The sequence below is a fragment of the Hyposmocoma kahamanoa genome, unplaced genomic scaffold (genome assembly GCF_003589595.1).
Source record: "Hyposmocoma kahamanoa isolate Upper Pololo Valley unplaced genomic scaffold, ASM358959v1 100021, whole genome shotgun sequence".
In the NCBI taxonomy this organism is placed as follows: domain Eukaryota; kingdom Metazoa; phylum Arthropoda; class Insecta; order Lepidoptera; family Cosmopterigidae; genus Hyposmocoma; species Hyposmocoma kahamanoa.
In genome coordinates this window covers 8,218,083-8,238,826 of record NW_020653200.1, presented here as the reverse complement: position 1 = coordinate 8,238,826, position 20,744 = coordinate 8,218,083, and the positions used below count along the sequence as shown (strand labels likewise).

At 36.8% G+C, this 20,744-nt stretch overlaps 2 protein-coding genes across 2 annotated transcripts in view; one reads left to right on the top strand and one right to left on the bottom strand.

The window, feature by feature from the left end:
- The window catches only part of LOC113239804 (glutamate receptor 1-like), a 187,316-nt gene that overhangs the window by 94,965 nt on the left and 71,607 nt on the right, over positions 1 to 20,744 (bottom strand). The gene's annotated exons all lie outside the window — the stretch shown is intronic.
- On the top strand, positions 5,035 to 5,784 carry LOC113240687 (protein GVQW3-like). The gene has a single exon (XM_026478072.1). The coding sequence runs from the start codon at positions 5,035 to 5,037 to the stop codon at positions 5,782 to 5,784; it is 750 nt and encodes a 249-aa protein (XP_026333857.1).

Here is a 20,744-nt window from a genome sequence, read left to right as displayed (position 1 = left end):
AGAATATATAGAAATATGGAAACAAGCGTTTGCAATTTTTGACAAGGAATCAATATTAAGACTTCATTTTAATTTATTAAGCAAACAATTTATAATCTAATATCGTATGGCTCTTCTCTGGTGATGATTGTCGTGGATGAATGCTAAATATGAATTCTTGATTCACATAATTATTAATTGCCTTAATTGACGTAAACAAAAGCCTGGGTCAAGTTATAGTAACACAGTAGATATTTATAGCTTTTCTTCGACGTTATTTATCTTAAGTCCATATTACATACATATGTCTCACTTTATACAGGTACATATTATGCAATGAAAATGGTACGCTTCGTGTTTGTAAAATTGTTTATTTACGCAGACTCTTCAGCATTTCCTCGAATCAGCCAGGGGTCGAAATAAGTAAATTTCTTTAACATTGAAATTAATTTAAATAAGAATCTGGCTTATCTTTTGAGTATTTATAAAATGTAATAGATAAAACGAATGCAAGTATATTTTATTTGGTTTTACATGGTTTTCAACATAGAAACATTCCAATATACGATACATTATGTTAATTTGGAATGTTTCTTCGTAAAATTAAAAATAAGGTGTTTAAATAAGGTGTTTAAATCGTAGCTGAAAACCGCATTCAAAAATCTTTATTGAGTCAGAAATTGCAGTTATCACAATTTTAGGAACTTTTTTGCATTTCATGATTGTATCCGAATCACTCATCATAGTATATAGTAATTGGAGCAAGTAAATAAACTGCCTTAGTGGCTGAACGGTTACCATGCCGGACTGCCACGCAGACGTTCCAGGTTCGATTCCCGGGCCAGGAGAAATAGTTGCATAGCCTACATTTATTTCTCTCGTGAGTTTGGGTGTAACTTGTGGTTGTCTATGTGTGTGTACATGGCATCCGCGACACAGAGTTTCCCTAGTGCGGAGCTATGTTGAGTGTGTGCGTTATTATTATTGTTATTATTAATAATCTTCGTGTCTCTTTCAAAGTATTATTCACTACTCAACAATAAAGTCTAGGGAACAAGATAATTATATTAATTTATTTAATTTTTTTTTTTGGAAAAAGTACTGACCGCTGAAATTAATACATGTAAATTTAAACTGTATTAAATTCTGGTTCGACATTTAAAAAGTAAAACAAAAAAGCAAAACCATTTTGAAATTAGGAGGGAAAACGTGGGGAAAGCCTTATATGGGTGTAGCGCACAGGTTTTTCTAATGTAAACAATTGAGTTTATGATCACTATGTTTATGTTTTTCTTGTGTTAAGCAATTTTTCCTTGTTTTCGTTAATTTTTGTGGTTTTAAGCGTCATATTACATTATTATTCAACGCGGGAAGCGACAGTTAGCGCTGTGTGTATGTTGGAATCTGGGCGCAATCAGTGTGATGTTGCATCCGCTGTTAACTCGCAACCAAGCGTAATTTGCTGATTAGGGGCTCACAATAGGGCAACAGCAGATGCAACCGGACGTCACTAAAGAAGATACAGGGTCAGTACCCTGAGACATCGTCGCTCATTTTTTATAGCTTCACAACTAGTAGGAAGACTGCGGTTCCTGCACCAAGTGGTTGCAGTGGCTAAACTAGGAATAGATTACATAAAGTTCTTTTCCATACACGGAGACCGCTAAGCGTTCCAGCTCAGCGTTGCGGAAATCGAGAAAGTCGTTTATGGTTGGCTAACGCACATTTGTACTGGACTGAAACTCAGTGGGCGCGTGTGCTTTTTTCTGACGAGTTTTGTTTCGGTTTTCATCCCGATTCAAGAAGAAGCTTTTTTTGAGAGAGTTTAGCAACAGTCGACTCTAGAATCCTCAGGAAGTTCATCTATACCAAAGCGAAATGATAATGGTATGGGTATACAAGGTAATTTGAATGCGGAGCAATAATGCGACGAAGTTGTGCAACACCTGGTAATCCCTCACCGACAGCAGCTCGGCCAAGATTTCATGTTTATGCAGTATAATGCATGTGCACACACTGCAGGGCTGGCGATGAATGTGTTCCACGAGTATGGTATCACGCATTTAGACTGACCTACTCAGTCGACCGATCTCAATTCCTTTGAGCATGCAGGAGATTAGCTCGGGAGACAAGCATTTAATGGTCTACCTCAAAATTTACACATAGAAGAAGAGCTTCTCAACCAGATTACAAAAAAGAAATAGTAAATTTGTTACTGTGTACCAAAAACAAACAATATTTGTTGTAAATTTCAGTAAAAATTAAGTTTATTAAGTAGATAGAAAATGAAATGATAATGACAAAAATAAAATTCACCAATGACTTGATTCGTAAAACGGAATATTTATCCATAGATTTACAGTACAGAATCGGTACATCGAATCGGCTATTGTGTATCTAGCGTCAATATGTGTTCCATAAACCTTGTATGCCCGTAGTTTTCTTTTGCTTTGAGCTTTGCGTTTTCTTTTTGGAGTAATTGTTCAAATTTTGTTACGTTGCTGATGATTTTATGCTTTGTTGCCGCCTTTGTATTTCGTTGTTGATTTTTGATTGTTTTGTAGTTTTTTCCTAGCGTAATAATTGAAACCTTTTCATTTTGTTTATTATTTGTTCTTAAATTGTCTTTAAATCGATTTACTCCTCGTTACAAATAATCTCGATAAAGTATTTTGATCGTTTTTTTCATTCTTCATACGTCAATCGTCACCGTACACATCACTGACCAAACCAATACGTATCCATGCTATGCAATATATAATAGGTATATTTCTGATATTTTTTCACTTTATGGCGAGAGTAGCACAAAAGCTAATAATAGGGGTTAAAGTATGAAATTGCCGATTTGTACTGAAAATCTAAATTGTTTATTTTTTAAATTATTAACAAATTTATTTAATCAAAATAGTTGCCATTATTATCTATACATTGCTGCCATCTAATGGGAAGGTTATTAATGCCTTTGCGATAGAACTCCGACGATCTAGACTGCACAAACTGTGTGAAAGCATTTTGTACTGCCTCCTGGGAAGAAAACTTCTTGTCACGTAGATAATTGTCCAAATCACGAAAAAAATGGTAGTCCGTTGGGGCAAGGTCTGGGGAATACGGAGGATGACGAATGGTTTCTAACTGCAGTTCCTGAAGGGTCAAAATGGTTTCTCGTGCTGTGTGAGGTCTCGCGTTGTCGTGGAGCAATAATGGTGAAGATCGATTCATGAGTCGGGGCTGTTTTACTGCTAGTTTTGTCAACATGGTTCGGAGTTCGGCACAATAGACATCTGCCGTTATTGCTTGACCAGATCGGAGAAAACTATAGTGAATAACACCATGCTGAGACCACCAAACAGTTACCATTACCTTTTTATTGGTAAGTTTTGCTTTAGGACACTGTTGTGGCATTTGACCTGGGGTCAGCCATTGCATTTTTCTTTTCCGGTTATCATAAAGAATCCACTTTTCATCACATGTTACAATTCGATCCAATATTCCTTCATTTCTGTACCGGTTCAACAAGGCAACACAAGTTTCAACACGCGTTTCTTTCTGCAGATCAGTCAAATCATGAAGCACCCATTTTTCGTATTTTTTTATTTTATTGATTTGACGCAAGTGAGCCAATATTGTGGGTAAGGTAACGTTAAACCATGCCGCTAATTCCTGGGTAGTTTGACTAGGATCGGCTTCCACTATCTCTCTTAATTCATCGTTATTCACCTGTGTGGGCGGTCTTCCTCGTGACTCGTTCTTTAAGTCGAAATTTCCATCACGAAAGCGTTTAAACCAAAATCGCACGGTGCGTTCATTAGTAGAACCCTCTCCAAACGCAGCATTGATATTGCGGGCTGTTTCTGCCGCGTTAGTTCCGCGTCGGAACTCGTATTCAAAAATCACTCGAATTTTCGCAGTATCCATCTTTCTTGTCTAAATTGAATAACAAAAACAATTGAAAGTCGATATTCAAATGTTTCAAATTAAAAAAAAAAAATCACAGAAACCATTTGAAAAAAGTTTCATTCGAAAACCTCAAACCATGAAGATTCTATGAAAATTCAAAGAACCTATTGCAATAAAACGGCAATTTCATACTTTAACCCCTAATACTTAGTATACCACGCCATTGTGGAGTCATCGCTAATGTCTTGGGAGGTCCGACTGACTATTTAAATAAAAGACTTATTTAATAGCTTTTTAAATATTTTCTATTATTAACAACGCTTTTAGTATTTTATCATTAAAATGAATATTCAATAATGCTTCTTTTGATGTACAGCATATAAGGAAACGGTTTGTTCAATTTGAAAAAAATATTGTTGTAAACGGTTTGTTCTATTTTGTTCCTTTGAATGCTCGTCTTTATAAATAAAGCGACAGGCGCCTTAACATTACGGCTTGTCTCTAACGCCTCCACGCCTCCATTATAGAAAATAACAAGTCACTCTCAGAGTAGTACGACTGAAATATAGTTCCATTACTATTGCGGGTACACGTATACATAACATTAACGTAAAGATCCGACCACATCTATTGCAGCTAGCGATTGGAATGGTGGCAAACAAAAGTAGCGATTTCGCGAAAATGTAAAGAGGAATTTAGCAGAAGAATATTCTCTTGATAAATACTGTATATGCATTGATAGCTGCAATATGGTCAAACTCTTTTATTACATCCTACATTTTTTTTAATGATACAAGAGACGGACCGAACAAGTCGTGCGCCAGGTGGTAAGCGACACGCCTATGCATAGCAGTTGCAGTGCCACTCGGAGCTTTAAATCGCAAAGATCTGAGGAGCACTGCCACTGCATCCATCACCGTGAAACATATGCTGACAAGTCCCAGGTGCCTACAGGGTCCGTCCCAAAAGTATCGAACATTTTTTTTGGGAGTGTTGCCGAACGGCGGGAAGCGCTCCGCTTGGCAACAGAAAGTGGTGGGGGGATCTAGCCGATACAGCGCGACCGGTCCCAGTTGGCTCCGAGCACCTGGAGCGGCAGGACGTGCGTTCGCGTAGAGCTCTAAACGACACCTCGTCGAAGTTTTTAAAAGTAGCGCGATGACGGATCCGTTAGAACAGAGGTACGCAGTGAAATTTTGTGTTCTACTCGGCAAAAATACTGTGGAAACCAACGAGATGATTAAACAGGCCTTCAAGGACAAAGCCTTGTCCGAATCCTCGGTCAGGAAGTGGCACAAGATGTTCCGTGACGGAAGGGAAGAGGTGACCGACGAAGCCCGCTCTGGTCGTCCTTCAACATCGCGGACCGACGAGAACGTTGACCGTGTGCGTCAGCTTCTCAACGAGGATCGTCGTCAAGGAGTGCGGTTGATAGCACAGACCCTCAACATCGCCAAGTCGACCGTGCATCGCATCGTGACCGAGGAGTTGCACATGCGCAAGGTGTGCGCCAAGCTGGTGCCAAAAGTGTTAACGGATGAGCAAAAGGACTTGCGGGTGCTGCGCTGTCGTGAACTGTTGGACTTGTGTGAACGTGATCCGGACTTTTTGGATACAGTGATAACAGGAGACGAGACCTGGGTATTTGAGTATGACCCGGAGACGAAGCGCATGAGTGCGGAGTGGCACACCTCGGCGTCACCCCGTCCGAAAAAGGCCCGGATGAGCAAAAGTCGAGTGAAATACATGCTCATTGTGTTTTTTGACGTGCGCGGTGTCGTCCACCACGAGTTCGTGCCCCAAGGACAAACTGTGAACTCCGCTTTTTACGTGGAAGTGCAAAAGGCTCCGGCAGAGGGTCACTCGCGTGCGGCCAGGAATGAAAGACACGTGGCGGCTGCACCATGACAATGCGCCAGCGCACACAGCCTTCATTGTTAGCAACTATCTGGCTAAAGCAGGAGTCCCGCTGGTCCCGCAGCCTCCCTACAGTCCTGACGTCGCCCCGGCAGACTTCTTCTTGTTTCCCAGCATCAAGTCGAAGCTCAAAGGCAAGCATTGGGGCACAATTAAGGACATCCAAGAAGCTACGACGAGGGCGCTGAAGGACCTACCCGTTGACGTCTTCCAGGGGGCCTTCCGGGCATGGAAAACTCGCCTACAAAAGTGCATCGATGCTGAAGGGTGTTATTTTGAAGAGTACTAATGTATGGTACCGATAAGTTCAATAAAAGTATTTTTCCTGAAAAATGTTCGATACTTTTGGGACGGACCAGATATAATTTCTCCAGCACCGTTACCCTTCGAAAGCAGAATGCAGTAGTCTTCACATTTCTGCTTGGCAGCAGAAGTACGTAAGGTGGACGAACTTTTTCACAAGGAGCTCTACTGCTATTACACAATTCTGTGTAGTCTCTGTCCATACACAAGTGAACATTTGTCACTGTATTTCGCTACTAAAATATACTGTACTACTTAGGGTGTCCCCACAGTTACAGGCACGGTTTCTAACAGCATTAAGCTGGTTAGAAAAATCTTAGTGACCATATAAAAAATAAAAATAAAAAGTGTTTATTTACGTTCACTTAAACCGCTAGGCATTTATAAATTTTTGTATAAATGTGAATTTAATTACTATAGGGTTTCAGTGGAAAACAAAAATTTAGTTGGTTCTCTGTAGTACTTAAAAAGAAATATCTCTGTATAAAAATATGTACAAAATTAAATATTTTGTTCTTAAATTATTCGTTTCAGAATTTTATTTTAGCCCGTTTTCAGTATTTTATATGACCGCATGAAGTACATCATATCGTGAAACAATAGCACATTCTTTAGACAGTACATATCCATATGTGTATCGTATGTTTTCGTAAGACCATTATTTAATATTGAACCTAACAGTTTGATCTAGCAAAACAGTTTTTTTTCGCTTCTTCTCCGGTAACTCGCCGTAATCTACAGCACAACGTAGTTGTTAAGTTTTAATCAATCATGTGCAGAGTATAATCTAAGATGGTTACAGTCTGTTAATATTGGAGATGAGAGATGCATCTCGAGCTCTAACTGACATCTCAGCCGCTATGCAGTTAATATAGGACTTTGGAGCATTGTTGTTAGTTTTAAGTTTTTTTAGCACTATTGGGGAAAGATAGATTGGCAACCCAGGCCAATTGCACGGTTACTGTGATTGTTATGAGTGGGTAAGATAGTCAGTTACTAGACGATATGCGAGAAAATTGGGAAAAGAAAAATAAAGTAAAGAATATTAAAAGATCTGGTGGAGGTGGTAAACCTTGGATATTAAGTCACATCATTCGATCGATCGATGGTAACCGTTCGGCCACTGAGGCAGTTATATTAATTATAATATTAATTAGATTCAACATTAACCTGTAATCAGTCTGAACAAAAAATAATTTTTATTTGCCTTACAAAATTAAGTAAATTGATTATTTGTTGTGCATTTGGTGACTTATATTTAATATTTAAAGTTGACGAGTGGTAAGTTGTGGTGTCTGTGACCTTTCCAAAGCTTTTGATTGTGTGCACCATGATACACTGGTCAGGAAACTTCGCCATTATGGTGTGGCGGGACGTGATCTCGACCTTCTAAAATCGTATTTGCGTGGTAGGGTACAGAGGGTCGATGTTAACGGTACGAGATCGTCAGGATCTGCAATTAGCATGGGTGTCCCTCAAGGTTCAATTCTAGGCCCATTTTTATTTTTAGTTTATATTAATGACTTACCTAGCCTTATGGAGGGTATAAAACATGAGATAGTATTGTTTGCTGATGATACTTCCTTATTATTTAAAGTTAAAAGGCACCAATGTTCCTACGACGATGTGAACATTGCTATATCTAAAGTAGTTGATTGGTTTGCTGTTAATAACCTACTTCTTAATGAGAAAAAAACAAATTGTGTGAAATTTACATTACCCAATGTTAGAGAGACGGTTACAAACATTGTAGTTAGAAGCGAAAAATTGAATCTTGCGGATACAGTTGTATTTCTAGGTATAATGTTAGATGCTAAATTGCAATGGGGTCCCCATATAAGTCAGTTATCAAAACGGCTCGGCTCTGCAGTGTACGCGATTAAAAAAATAAGGAAGCTTTCAGACGACGAAACCGCTAGATTGGTTTACTTCAGCTACTTTCACAGTCTAATGACATACGGCATTTTGCTTTGGGGTAATGCCGCCGATATCAATAGAATCTTTGTCCTGCAGAAACGTGCAGTTAGGGCAATTTACAATCTGGGCCCCAAAGTATCTTTGAGAGATAAGTTTAAGGAAATTAACATTCTTACACTAGCCTCACAGTACATTTATGAAAATGTAATTTATGTTAAAAGGAATAGTAATTTATTTATGAAAAATAGTGACAGACATAACATTAATACGAGGAATAGAAATAAACTAGCTTTTTTTGATAGTCGTCTTCACAAAGTCAAAAAATCATTTAAGGGGCAATGTATACGCTTCTATAACAAGATTCCGGTTGATATACAAAATTTGCCTTTCACGAGGTTTAAAACTATAGTGAAACAAAAACTTTATACTAAAGGTTTTTTATACAACTTCTGCGTACTTGGATGACAAAAATCCGTGGTAGTAACCCGTTTAGCTTATGGAGGTAGTCTCGATCTCTGATGTTTCAAATAAATTAAAAAAATATTGTAAATGTTATTCACAAAGAGCAACCCCTAGAGTTTCTTGCTCATTCTTCTCAGGGGAATCTGCCTTACGAATGAGCGGTAGAGTTTAACTATTGTGACGATTTCAAGTGTAATAATGCTTACCTATGAAATAAAGATTATTTTGAATTTGAATTTGTGGTGTGGAAGTACTAACTGCTCGGCTTTGTTTATCAATAGCTGATTTCGTTTTGCTTCATACCGGGAACCGTCCTAAGCGTGAGAAAGAATCGCGAACTCAACATGCACCGACTGGTAATTTTACAATTCAGAACCAAGTGCTCTAATACTAATTCTATTTAAGCTGCTTGTTAATAATACGAGGGATGTGCGATGTTGAATAACACGTCGATATAGTCCATCACAGTGTTTCTAACAGTAACGATCAAACTAGCGATGCATCAACAATTGATAGATTAAACAAAATGATAAAGTGTTAGAATCCCCACATTTTCCTCACATAGCGCCAATCCCCACGAAATCCCCAAACTAGTTGAAACTCCCCACAATTTGGGGAATTCCCTACAAATTGGCAACGCTGGATACAATAGTCGTATTTCGCGCTCGGGCCGGTCATGGCCTTTGTTTGTTGATAAATAAATAAACATTGTGAAGTAATTCCGTGTTGTGAAATGACAAAAACAATTGAAATGAGCGCGTAAACTACTGTACTTCAATGTTGTGTATGTGTATTGTGCCATCTATCAATAGAATACAGTGAAATCATTGTGTGAAATGTGGTTGGCGTGAAAAATAACCTCAATTTTGTAATGAAAATTTTATTTCTTCCATCATAAGTTAGGTATGTCATTAAAATATTCCTTATATTGAAATGATACGAAATGTATCCACCTTTCTAGTCATATCATAACACATTCCATATAATTATACAGAATAACGTTTTTTTTTTGCGACAAATTGGATTTTTTCCACTTGTTTTTTTGACCTAGTATTTTATAAAGTTTTTTATTTTGTTGGTAGGTCAATGCATAAAACGCTCACTTTTTCGTATAACCTTATAAAGGTTTTGTAATACTGTCAAATGAAAAAATCGCTTAGAAACATCGCGTTTTGTAGACATTCATAAAAATCTCACAGGAGGAATATTCTTCGACAAGTTCAACTACACTAAAGCAAGTAAAAATAATCTTTTCGTATTCTAAAGTTTTTCTATAGATAAAGCTATAGAGAAAATGCTCCCAACTGTGTTTTGTATAAAGCTTTAAATTCTTATCGCCATTCTTATTTTTAAAGAATGACTACGAAGTAGCCGAGAGAAATTTCTTTTCTTTTTAAAAAGCAAATCTAAGTTGAAATTAGCTTGAAGAAGCCTAGAACTTCTTGGAAATGGTTTGTTTTGTGAGTTATTTTGTATATTTAAGCTTTCTATAAATATTTAAAACCTATACAAAGTTTATATTTTATACATAAATATTGAAAATTTAGGGGGCGCATTACTTTCATGGCAGGTTTTATATCACTTTTCACAATGTATTTAAAGTCGCACGTTAATTTGCGCTTTCTAACCGATTAAACATTGCGCGAAAAAGTCAGAAATATTATATAATACTAATATCGCCATGTTGCCATTTCGATAGTTTATATTTTGTAAGCCATTAAACTTGAAATCTATTAGTATTAAGAGAATTGCGTCCTATGTTTGTAACGCTTTAGTATTTTGGTTTTAAAATAGCATTACTAAGAAAACTATCATAGACTATAAATTATCTAAAAACTATCTACAAAACTAAATAAAAACTGTCTACATTCTACAAATGGTCTTGTAGCATTCTAGAAGGGTTATTTCAGAAAAAAGATAAGAATCACTCTTAACACTACCTACAGATAGTTTCTCAAAGCTTTCTTGTGATCTACTAATAAAGTTGTGCTCACTTTTACTTTAAATTATCTAGAAACCTTCTTCGAGATATCTTAAGGGAATTTGAACTCTTAAAATATTCAATCGAATTAAATTCTATTAGATATTTTATAGTATTTACATATGGTGTGCTGCTTGGGTAGTGTAGAGGGTTTCTTTAAAATGTAATCATTTGAGGCTATGGAGAAGATTATTACTATTATTTTCATATTTTACATTACCATTATAACTATTCATCTTGTTATAATAACATTGTTACATGCCTACTTCGCAAATCCACTGTATATTAATATGTGGTACTCCTCCATATTGCTTTTTATTAATTACTTTACTAGTGACGGTCAGCGCTCGCGACTGCGAGTCCCACATCACACTGTGGCACAAGTGCAGGTCAAAGTTTCATTGTTTAAAGATAGAATGTACCGTTTTCAGATTATGAGTTCTAGAAGATTTCAAGGTCAGATAATTTAACATATAAATTAACATTTGAACATAGTCAGGAGGGTTAAATGGGACTTGAAATGTAAATCACGGCAAGACGCGTCAACGCGTTAAAAAAGGAACCACTTTATTCAAGGTATGCGCCATGGGAAAGAATTGCTGCTCTCGTTTTTGCAACTCCGAAAAACGGACTGCCACTACTTCCCAGGGGCTAGGAACAGTATGTCTTAGTAAGGACAAAAATTGCGAACTAATCAAGTTTTTCGTATTTACAAAACGAACTTCGCAAAGTTTAAGAAAGTAATTACAAACTAAACTTAAAGTTTAATTTACTATCTTGCTCAAACTTAAGCAAATAACGCAAATACTAAAAACTTGCTTAACTCGCCATTTTTGCTTAGTTGAAGTTAATGTTCGTTTGTAAATCTCGTCCTTAGACTACTATCCATTTTGCGGTGCAGATACTTCAGACCTAGACAGACATGCTGAGTAATAGTATGTACAATAAACCGATAGTAGTGTATCATTACAAAACGTTGGCACTCTTGATCTTATGAGACATCGATGAAAGCGAGCTGTCGATGGCAAATACATGGCTTGAACGACAAAACAATACGATCTGGTGGATCTTAAAAGCTTTAACCGTGGCAGCCGCATGAAATTCGATATTTATCCTAAACTTTATCGTATTATTGTCACATATTCATAGTAGTGTACAAAGGGTACTTCGATGCTGTCAAAGAATGTTAGTTTGGCTGCTTTTTATACACTACCATATTTGGTAAATGTGTGCCTGTTAAGACGAGGAACGTCCAAAAATTAGTCAATAATCCCTTAACTTAAATAATAGGTATTGTATATTCGTAAGTTGCTCAAAGGAGTGCTGACGCGAAAAGAAGCCGTTTAAATCCAATACAAAGTCTGTAATAAACATATAAAGAACTTACGCAGCTCGGCTGGTTCATAGTGGTGGCCCGGATAACAGATACTGGTTCAGTCAAATCGAAGGAATTTTTCTTTGTGTATTTTCACAAACTTTGTATGAAAATCTTGGTAATGAAACTTAATATTCAATAATTTAATTGCCTCCGTGACCGCACGGTTACCATACCGGACTGCCACGCAGAGGTCCCGGGTGTCGATTCTCGGGCCGGGAGAAATATTTGTATACCCTGCATTTATTTCTCTTGTGAGTTTGAGGGCCGTATTCCAGAACTCTACTCAACGCTCAAGTCAGGATCTGAGTATGATTTCAAGCACTGGAAATACGACCCTAATGGCAGGGACTTGAGTGCTTTAACCATACTCAAATCCAGACCTGAGCATTGAGTAGAGTTCTAGAATACGACTCTGAGTGTAATTTGTAGTTGTCAATGTGTGTCCATGACGCCCGCGATACAGGGTCTCCCTAGTGCGGTGCTATGAGTGTGTGCGCGTTAATAAATAAATACGTTGTTGTCATTATTATTATCATTACTTTGCATTAATGACTTGTTAATTCTAAAGTATGGACGGTCTTTCTATCTTATATAGTATTTGATATATGAGTGTGTGCGTTACAATATAATAAAAAAAAAATAGTTTCCTGTACATTCAAATTCAAATGAAATTACCTATTCCAGAACTACATTTACCTGTTGGTTTATAACGTATTGGTTTTAAATCTGGTGATATGGTACGAACGAATTGAAGTTTCTTAAAATCGTACCAAGACACGTATGCGAAATGGAAAGATTAGATCTACTTGACTCTATAACTCTTGACACTATGAATTAGCGAGAATGGATAGGTCTGCAAGTTGCGCGAGAATTGATGGGCTCGCGCAAACATAATATATTTGCTGTTTTTTATAAGAATAGATGGGTCTACGAAAAAGCAACTTTCGCAGTGAATGTTATAACTGCTACAATAAGTACTTGTGTTGTGTAATAATCGATTTATGTTAGTCTGACACGGTGGGACTATCTGCAGGCAGCATGTAGTTTTTAAAAAATCTGTAAAAACTCACGAATCCATGCTAAAGTAGATTTGCCGTTTTTATAATAATTATTTAACTATTATTTGCCATGATCAATAATGATCTATTTTCATATGGTTTGTACAGTAAATTCCATATAATATATTTATTACTAATGCGAAATATATCTAACACACAGCATATTGAGCACCCTTAACATTCCAAACGATTGTAATACAATATTTTTTGCATAAAATTGGCTCTGTTGTTTAAAGTATAGTTTTTCGGCTTCTAAAAAGTTTAAAACAATAACCCCCCACCGCAACTAGCAATAAAAGACCTGGTATAATAAAATTTGTCATTGTAATGATGGCTTTACATCCCTCTTGTACGCAATGTATAATAAACACTCCAAGAGTGCATGTTGCAAACTCAAGCAATGCTCATATAAGTCCACTTTTAAATTATTCATTTCAACTGAACGAGCTTTGCACAGACTGCAGCCGAAGTTTGAAGTGAAAACCTTGTTACAAAATCGACTACATCAGTCCTACAGCTCATTCCAAAAACTTTTACATAATTGCAAATTTGTGATTTAAATTGAAAGCACATATCAAAGAAATAGATAGTGGGCACTCGTGGACATAGTTATTTTAAAAAGTTAGTTACTAATGCAATGGCTAGTACAATTAACGGTATTTTTGCTCCGTAATAAGTTAATCGTTGTGTCCTAATGATTTTGATATTCATATAATATATATCTTCGAAGGTTGCAACGAATATGGTAAATAATACCCAAAATACCAATTACAAAACAAATTTGTTATTGCCCTTTAATCATAGGACACAGTGATATACTCAGTTTTATTAAAAAATACGTTTTAATTTATTAGAATGCGATGTCCCATCTTTTCTTTTTCTTTTTATTTATAATATTAAGTAATCTCTCGTATGGGGAGCACCACTGTGCATTAGAATTTGCGTTTTAGATTATTTTTCATAATTATCAAGTAACTCTCTCGTTTGAGACTGGTGTAGTTCCCAGGTCGTGGAAGCTTGCAAATGTGCAACCAGTGCCTAAAAAAGGAAGCAGAGCTAACGCTGTCAACTACAAACCTATATCAGTCACTTACATACTCTGCAAGACTATGGAACGTGTACTTAACAACCGTCTCCTGTCGTACCTTGAAGACAACGATGTCCTCAGTGATCGCCAGTACGGATTCCTAAGAGGGTGCTGTACCGGGGATCTTCTTGTGTATGCCTCTCACTTATGGAGCGAGGCTATAGAAGAGCATGGCGAAGCCTTTGCAGTGTCTTTAGAAATTTCTAAGCTGCTTTTGACAGGGTCTGGCACGCATGCCTTTTAAGCAAGCTTCCCTCTTATGGGCTTCCCACCGACCTTTGCAATTGGATTTCGGATTTCTTGAGTGAACGTTCGATTCGCGTGGTCTTAGAAGGCTACTCTTCTGAACATAGGGCGATAGATGTTGGAGTTCCTCAGGGTTCTGTATTGTCCGCAACCCTCTTTCTGCTGCACAGAAACGATATGTTGATTCCAGGTACCTTTGGGTATGCTGATGATAGCACAGTTGTGGACAGATACTTGACCAATGCAACGGTCAGTGGAGAAGAAATCTAGTTATTGTCGAGAGTCCATGGTTAGTCGTTTGAATTTGACACTTAAGGCAGTCTCGACGCCAATCTTGTCAAATTTAATGCTACCAAAACGTAGGCGAATCTTTTTTCCACTAAACGGAGTCCCTTTCACCTGACTCCGACTTTTCGTGATATATACATACCGATAGCCGACCGTCTTCACCTACTTGGAATCCAATCTGAGTTTCGGTAGTCACATTGAATCCATGGCCAAAAATGCAGCCAAGAAGCTTGGCATCCTTTTCAAGGTGAGGCGATACTTCACACCGGGACAGTTGCTTCAGCTGTACGAAGCACAAGTCCGGTCGTATATGGAGTACTGCTGCCACTCATGGGATGGCTCTGCTAAATACCAATTGCATGTGTGTGGCCAACTGGCCACATTGAATTCAATAGACAAGCATGCTAAGAGGCTTATAGGTGACTAGGAAGTAGTAGAGGCGAAGCTGCAGAGCCTGAACACCTGAACACCGCCGTAGAGTGGCCAGGTCATCGGTATTCTACAGGATATATCACGGAGAGTGTGCGATGGAATTGCATAATTTGATTCCGCCTTCCCCTTTTCATCATCGGGAGACTAGACGTGGGTGGGGGTTCCACCCTTTGTTGTGGATATTCCCAGGATTCGCACGAAGCGTTTCGCTTCCACATTTGTATAGCGAGCGGCTATGGAGTGGAATTCCCTGCCTGCAGACTTGTTCCCCGAACGCCATAACTTGGACCTTTTCAAGGCGAGAGTGAATAGGCATTATTTAGGTGTGCATGCTACATCGGCCTCATCGTCACTTTCGATCAGGTGAGATAGAGGTCAAATGAGCACTTATTTTTTATAAAAAAAAAATCATCAATATTGTAGTAACATTGAGTAACTAACAAATTATGTAATTTCATTTTAAATTGTCTACAATTTAATTCTTTAACAGCATCCGGTAATTTATTAAATAATTTGGGTGCTAATACGAATATCGTTCTACAGTAAAATTCCAAGTTAAGGCGTTGTTTCGGTTATTTCTATTTATACCTGTGTTTCTTGGATATCTAGTTTTGACTATATTAAAGTTGCTTAGATTTTATTTGATACAAACACAGGTCTCGTAAATATACATCGATGGTAGGGTTAATATCTTCAGTTTCCTAAAGTAAGGTACACAACTCTCTCGCTGACCCACACCAAACATGGCCATGACACATTTCTTCTGGGTTTTAAATAGTGGCATAATGTGTGCTGCAACAGCATTTCCCCAGAGTAGTAATCCATATCGCAAACTAGAAGCTAGATAAGCGTGACTGGGCTCTTTTTTAATTATAAAATCAAGTTCATTATCTTCCCTTAACATTTGACTTCACAGAAATACTTATTGTAAGTAACTCTACCAACCACTGTCATACATAGATTTTTTTCATTTGTGTTGTGGTTATTGCATTTTTTTTTATTTAAGCTGATATAAGGAATAGGTTATTTCTGCGCAATTAACTTTCACATTTTGATGTCTATTTTAAAGCGTCATGTTGTGGTAGGGAAATCTTTTACTCTCTAGTATGTCACCACGCCATTATTAAACGCAATATGACGTTAGTAAATGCGATAAACATTCTAGTTTAGAAAAGCAATTTGAATACATTGTTTTCCTTAAATTTATTTTGGTTTATGTTATTGCAGAAAAAATTGTTAACATGCTGTTTTGTATTGATTTAAACTATATAACCCCCTAAGATCCAGCACAGTAATAAGCAAAACAGGAAATTCGCTGAACACCCAATGTACAAAATATAATTCAAGCCCAAGCAGGTATGCGCTCAGTTTTGTACGAAACCATGTATGGATATGAATCGCTTCACACATTATGTACATTTTGATATACACGGGGCCTAAGGAAGATAAAAATGAATAAATAAATAACGCACACGATCATAGCCCCGCGCAATAGAAAAATACTGTGTCGCGGGTGCCATGGACACACACACTCATCCACAAATTACATCTAAACTCACGAGAGAAATAAATGTAAGCCACACAAATATTTGTCCCGGTCCGAGAATCGAATCCGGCACCTTTGCGTGGTAGACCAGCTTAGTTCGGCCACAGAGGCAGTTGAAACAAAAGAAAAATAAAGTAAGATAATAGATAATCACAGTACAGCGTACTAAAACCGACCTCAAAGTCATTCATCCCCTAGTTTGCCACCGTTAGAAGTGGAATACTTTCTTCAAATTTGAATGGGACCACTACTGAGGTACCCTTTTTCCAATAAAAGAAGAATCATCAGAATCGGTTCACAAGTTTTGTGCCGGAGTTATTGTGTAACATACATACAAAAAACGTACATTCAAATTGAGAACCTCCTTCTTTTTGGAAGTATGTTAAAAACTACCTTTAATTTAATAATTGATTAATGAGATGGGTCAAAACTACTATAGCTACTGTGACCAAAGCAAAGCGGGATCCTGGATATAAGAATCGTCGTACGACAGTGCACTTAGGTAGAAAGCTGCGTCGCCGGCAGCTCCAACTTAGAAAATGAAAAACAGGTAAGTAAACGATTACTTGAAGTAGTTTGGAACTCCATTTGATGATGAAGAGTTTCAACAAGGATTAGTGCAAGACTGTGCTAGCTAATCCAATAAAAGGTAAGGTAGTGTTACGAATTTATGTATATAGTTGAGAAGTGGGTATGTAGTTTTATTTTACTCACCGCATCAGAGTTTATTAATGTCTTTTTTATGCTACAACAGTACTGTATTCAGCAATGGGCCTATGTTAACAGTTAGATACTCATTCTCATATCATAATGCCACTATTGACAGGATGTTCATGTTATTTATATTCATTTAAATACTTTATGTATTACTTACTATTGTGTATTTTGGATTGTGTATTGTAAGTTCAAGTACAATTCAATTATAATAAAAATCTGAGGTAAGTAACGCGTGTGAGCTTGCCTAGATACTATGGTGGAATTGTTCGAGAGAGTGACACGCGACCAGCCCACCACCGCCAGTTTTTATGCCTTAACAACTACTTCGATCACTTATCGAGTGGACTATAATAAAGATATGTAGTTACAACTAAGGCTAACAAATACTGAATGTTCCATAGTTTCACATAATTACAACTTCTGATCCAATGTCATCACTGCTATTCAACTAAAACGAAACTAACCACGTTGAGCACTTCAAACCCCATTTATTCCAATAAATAGATTCAAATAATGTGAGTTAATATTATGTAATGGGAACATAATGATTTATAGATTCTTTTATGTCTTTATTGAGTGATAATTTGTGTGTGAGTTGTGTGACATAAACAGGAAATAAAAAAATCTCTGCTTTTACATCATAGAGCAAAATTATTAATATGATATTAATATTAGACAACATCACACACTTTGCTCTGATCCCAAAGTAACTATAGCACTTGTGTTGTAGAAATTGGAAACAACGACTGTACCATAATCACCCAGATACATATAGAAATAGAAAAGACAGTTTTGTACATTGACCCAGCCGGGAATTAAATCCATGTTCTCGAAGATGGCAACACCACGAAAACCGGTGCTCAAGCCACTCGACAACCGAGGTCATCTCAGATATTATTACTTTTGTTTTTGTTGCGTATTTATTATTTGTGTTCGATTGACTGCTTTCTAACGAGCTTGCATGGGCTAGACACGAGGATTGTGGTTCCACAGGTTAGAGTGGTAAGCCCACCTCACATTGTTCAATCCGAAGTTAACTCAACTTATGGTACGGTGTGTGTTACACATACAAGTTGAGAGGGATAAGTGGAGATGGCTTGAATGCCTGACTAATATCTGACAAGGACGCTTGAGCTGATCACAAGGATCGTTAAACTTAGTGTTCATTTATAATAAATAGATACTTTTAGGATTATACCTTTTCTATTTATATATTTATTTACCTTAGAGTTTTTTATCATTTTATGTACAATTGGAGCAGCCGATGTAAAGTTTTATCATACGTCGGTTCGATTCCGGTCGGATCGAAAAAGTTTTTTCTGTGTTCGAACTTTGTAGTAATAATTATAACCAATTATTAGTAATTTCACAAAAAATTATTGGATATCAATATAATAAAAATTTAAAATTCAGTGAATAGCGACATCTCTCGCCAGGTCCGGTAGCCGTAAAGGTATCTAACTGGGTAATAAAACTTTCATAGATTTCTCATAGATGGCGCGACTACTAAAAAGTCGTTGAAAAACCAAATACAAAGATACGACAACAAGCACATAGAAAAATTCGTGAGGACCGCTTGTTCGTTCCGTGGCTTAGTTGGTATAGCATCTGCCACGGTATGCTAAAAGACGTCGGTTCGAATCCGGCCGGATCGAAGGAATTTTTTCTGAGTGTTCGATCTTTGTATTAATAATTATAACAAAAAGTAATATTAATTGCACACTTTAAAATCGACAACATACATAACCGATAGTTCTGAAATATTCTCTATATATTAGAGCCTACAGTTTTCAGTAGGTAAACGTTAAAGTAAGATTTAATCCAACGTAAACTTCCAAAGTCTTCCAATGTTGCATAACGAATGTACTCATGTAGCAATAATCGTGAAATTTGCTAGTTGATATTACTTATTGATTTTCATGAGAACTAAATTATCTTTAAGCGTAAAACGAAAGTTGCCAGTGTAAAAGTACGTAGCTAATTTAAAGTATAGGTACTTTCATTGAAAAATATCTGCTGTGTATGTTGTTTTATGTGACGCAGACGTAGAATGCTTTTAATTACAAAATACGTCAGATCTACATCATTTTCAGGTATTCCAAGCAGACAACATTTTTTCATTTATGTACAGTCGTGAGATATTACACGGAAGGATATTGCGATATAGGTTTGTTTGATAAAATCAATAGAACGTATAAAATATTTCACGAATTTATCTTTCAAGTTGACAAAACCTGTAATGGGCAATATATTAGAGAATTCCAAAAAAGGGCATTTGAGGCTATCACCGCAAAAGTGGTGTAACCCCTTGAAATACATATGGAAGATGAAGAAGAAAAACGAGGAAATTTAAATTAGCACAATTCATTTTATATATAGTATTTATATATGACCAATAATTTATATATGAAAATAACATCCAAATGTATAATAATAGTACTTTCGTATCATTTAAAGTGATATCGTAAAAAAAATAAAAATGTATTATGTCACTTTTGCGTTGATAGCCTCAATTCAATACATGTATTTATATTTCAGAGGGTTTTAGATACCTTCTGATAACAACAATAAGTGCAACCAAATCTCGAAAATCAAATGACAACGAATGTTAAGAAAGAAATTATTATTGCGTTAGTCAAGATTGCATTATGATGTTAACTTTATGCAAATCTGCTCGTACAACAATGTCCTCCATCCTCGACCTCACTGTGACGTACGAATGACGTTGTGATGCTTGTCAGAAACCAGGCCCTATACAACAGTTTTTAATTCAACTAAAATGTAATGGCGTGACTTTTTGTGCAAGTTTACACTGCTGCTCGGACTCATTGACGCGGAAGAATCAACAAACGCAAAAATGAATTGAACAAAATAACAGTTTTATTTTATTCAATTCATTCTTACAGTGGGGATTTATCTCCTTCCACACTCTCTACAACTTCTGAGCTAAATTCTGCATGCTTGGCTTATGCTCGATGACAAAAATTAACTCTTATCCTAACTGCAATGATCTTTTATAGTAAGATAGATAATTATATAACATAACCGAACTATCAATTTTCTTAGGAAATGAAACTCTTTTTCCGGATTTCAATCGCGTATATTCGCCACGGTTGACTGGTCTGTCAACCGTGACCATGGGACCTGTAAAAGGCCCCAAGACCTTGGTTTGTTTGAAAAAAATAAACAAATATACGCGATTTAAATACGGAAAAATTGTTTCATTTCCTATGTGTAACAATCGCGAAAATTTAAGAACTCGTTAGATATATTTTCTTTCAAAAAAAAAAATGTCATTGTGAGTTACCTTTACGAGCGCAAGAGGCACAGCAAGAGTAGAATCGTCGCGCAAACAAGTGTCAAATGAAGACAATTTGTCTAGCTGTATGGCGTTACGGGTGTATTTTGTATGTTTTTGACAGATCTTCGTAGAGAAATATCTCTGCCACTCTCCGAGCACTAGAGGCGATGTTTGTCATGGTCGTTCTTACAGTTTTGGGTGGTTATTAGTATTGTATACGAAATTCTCTCACTCT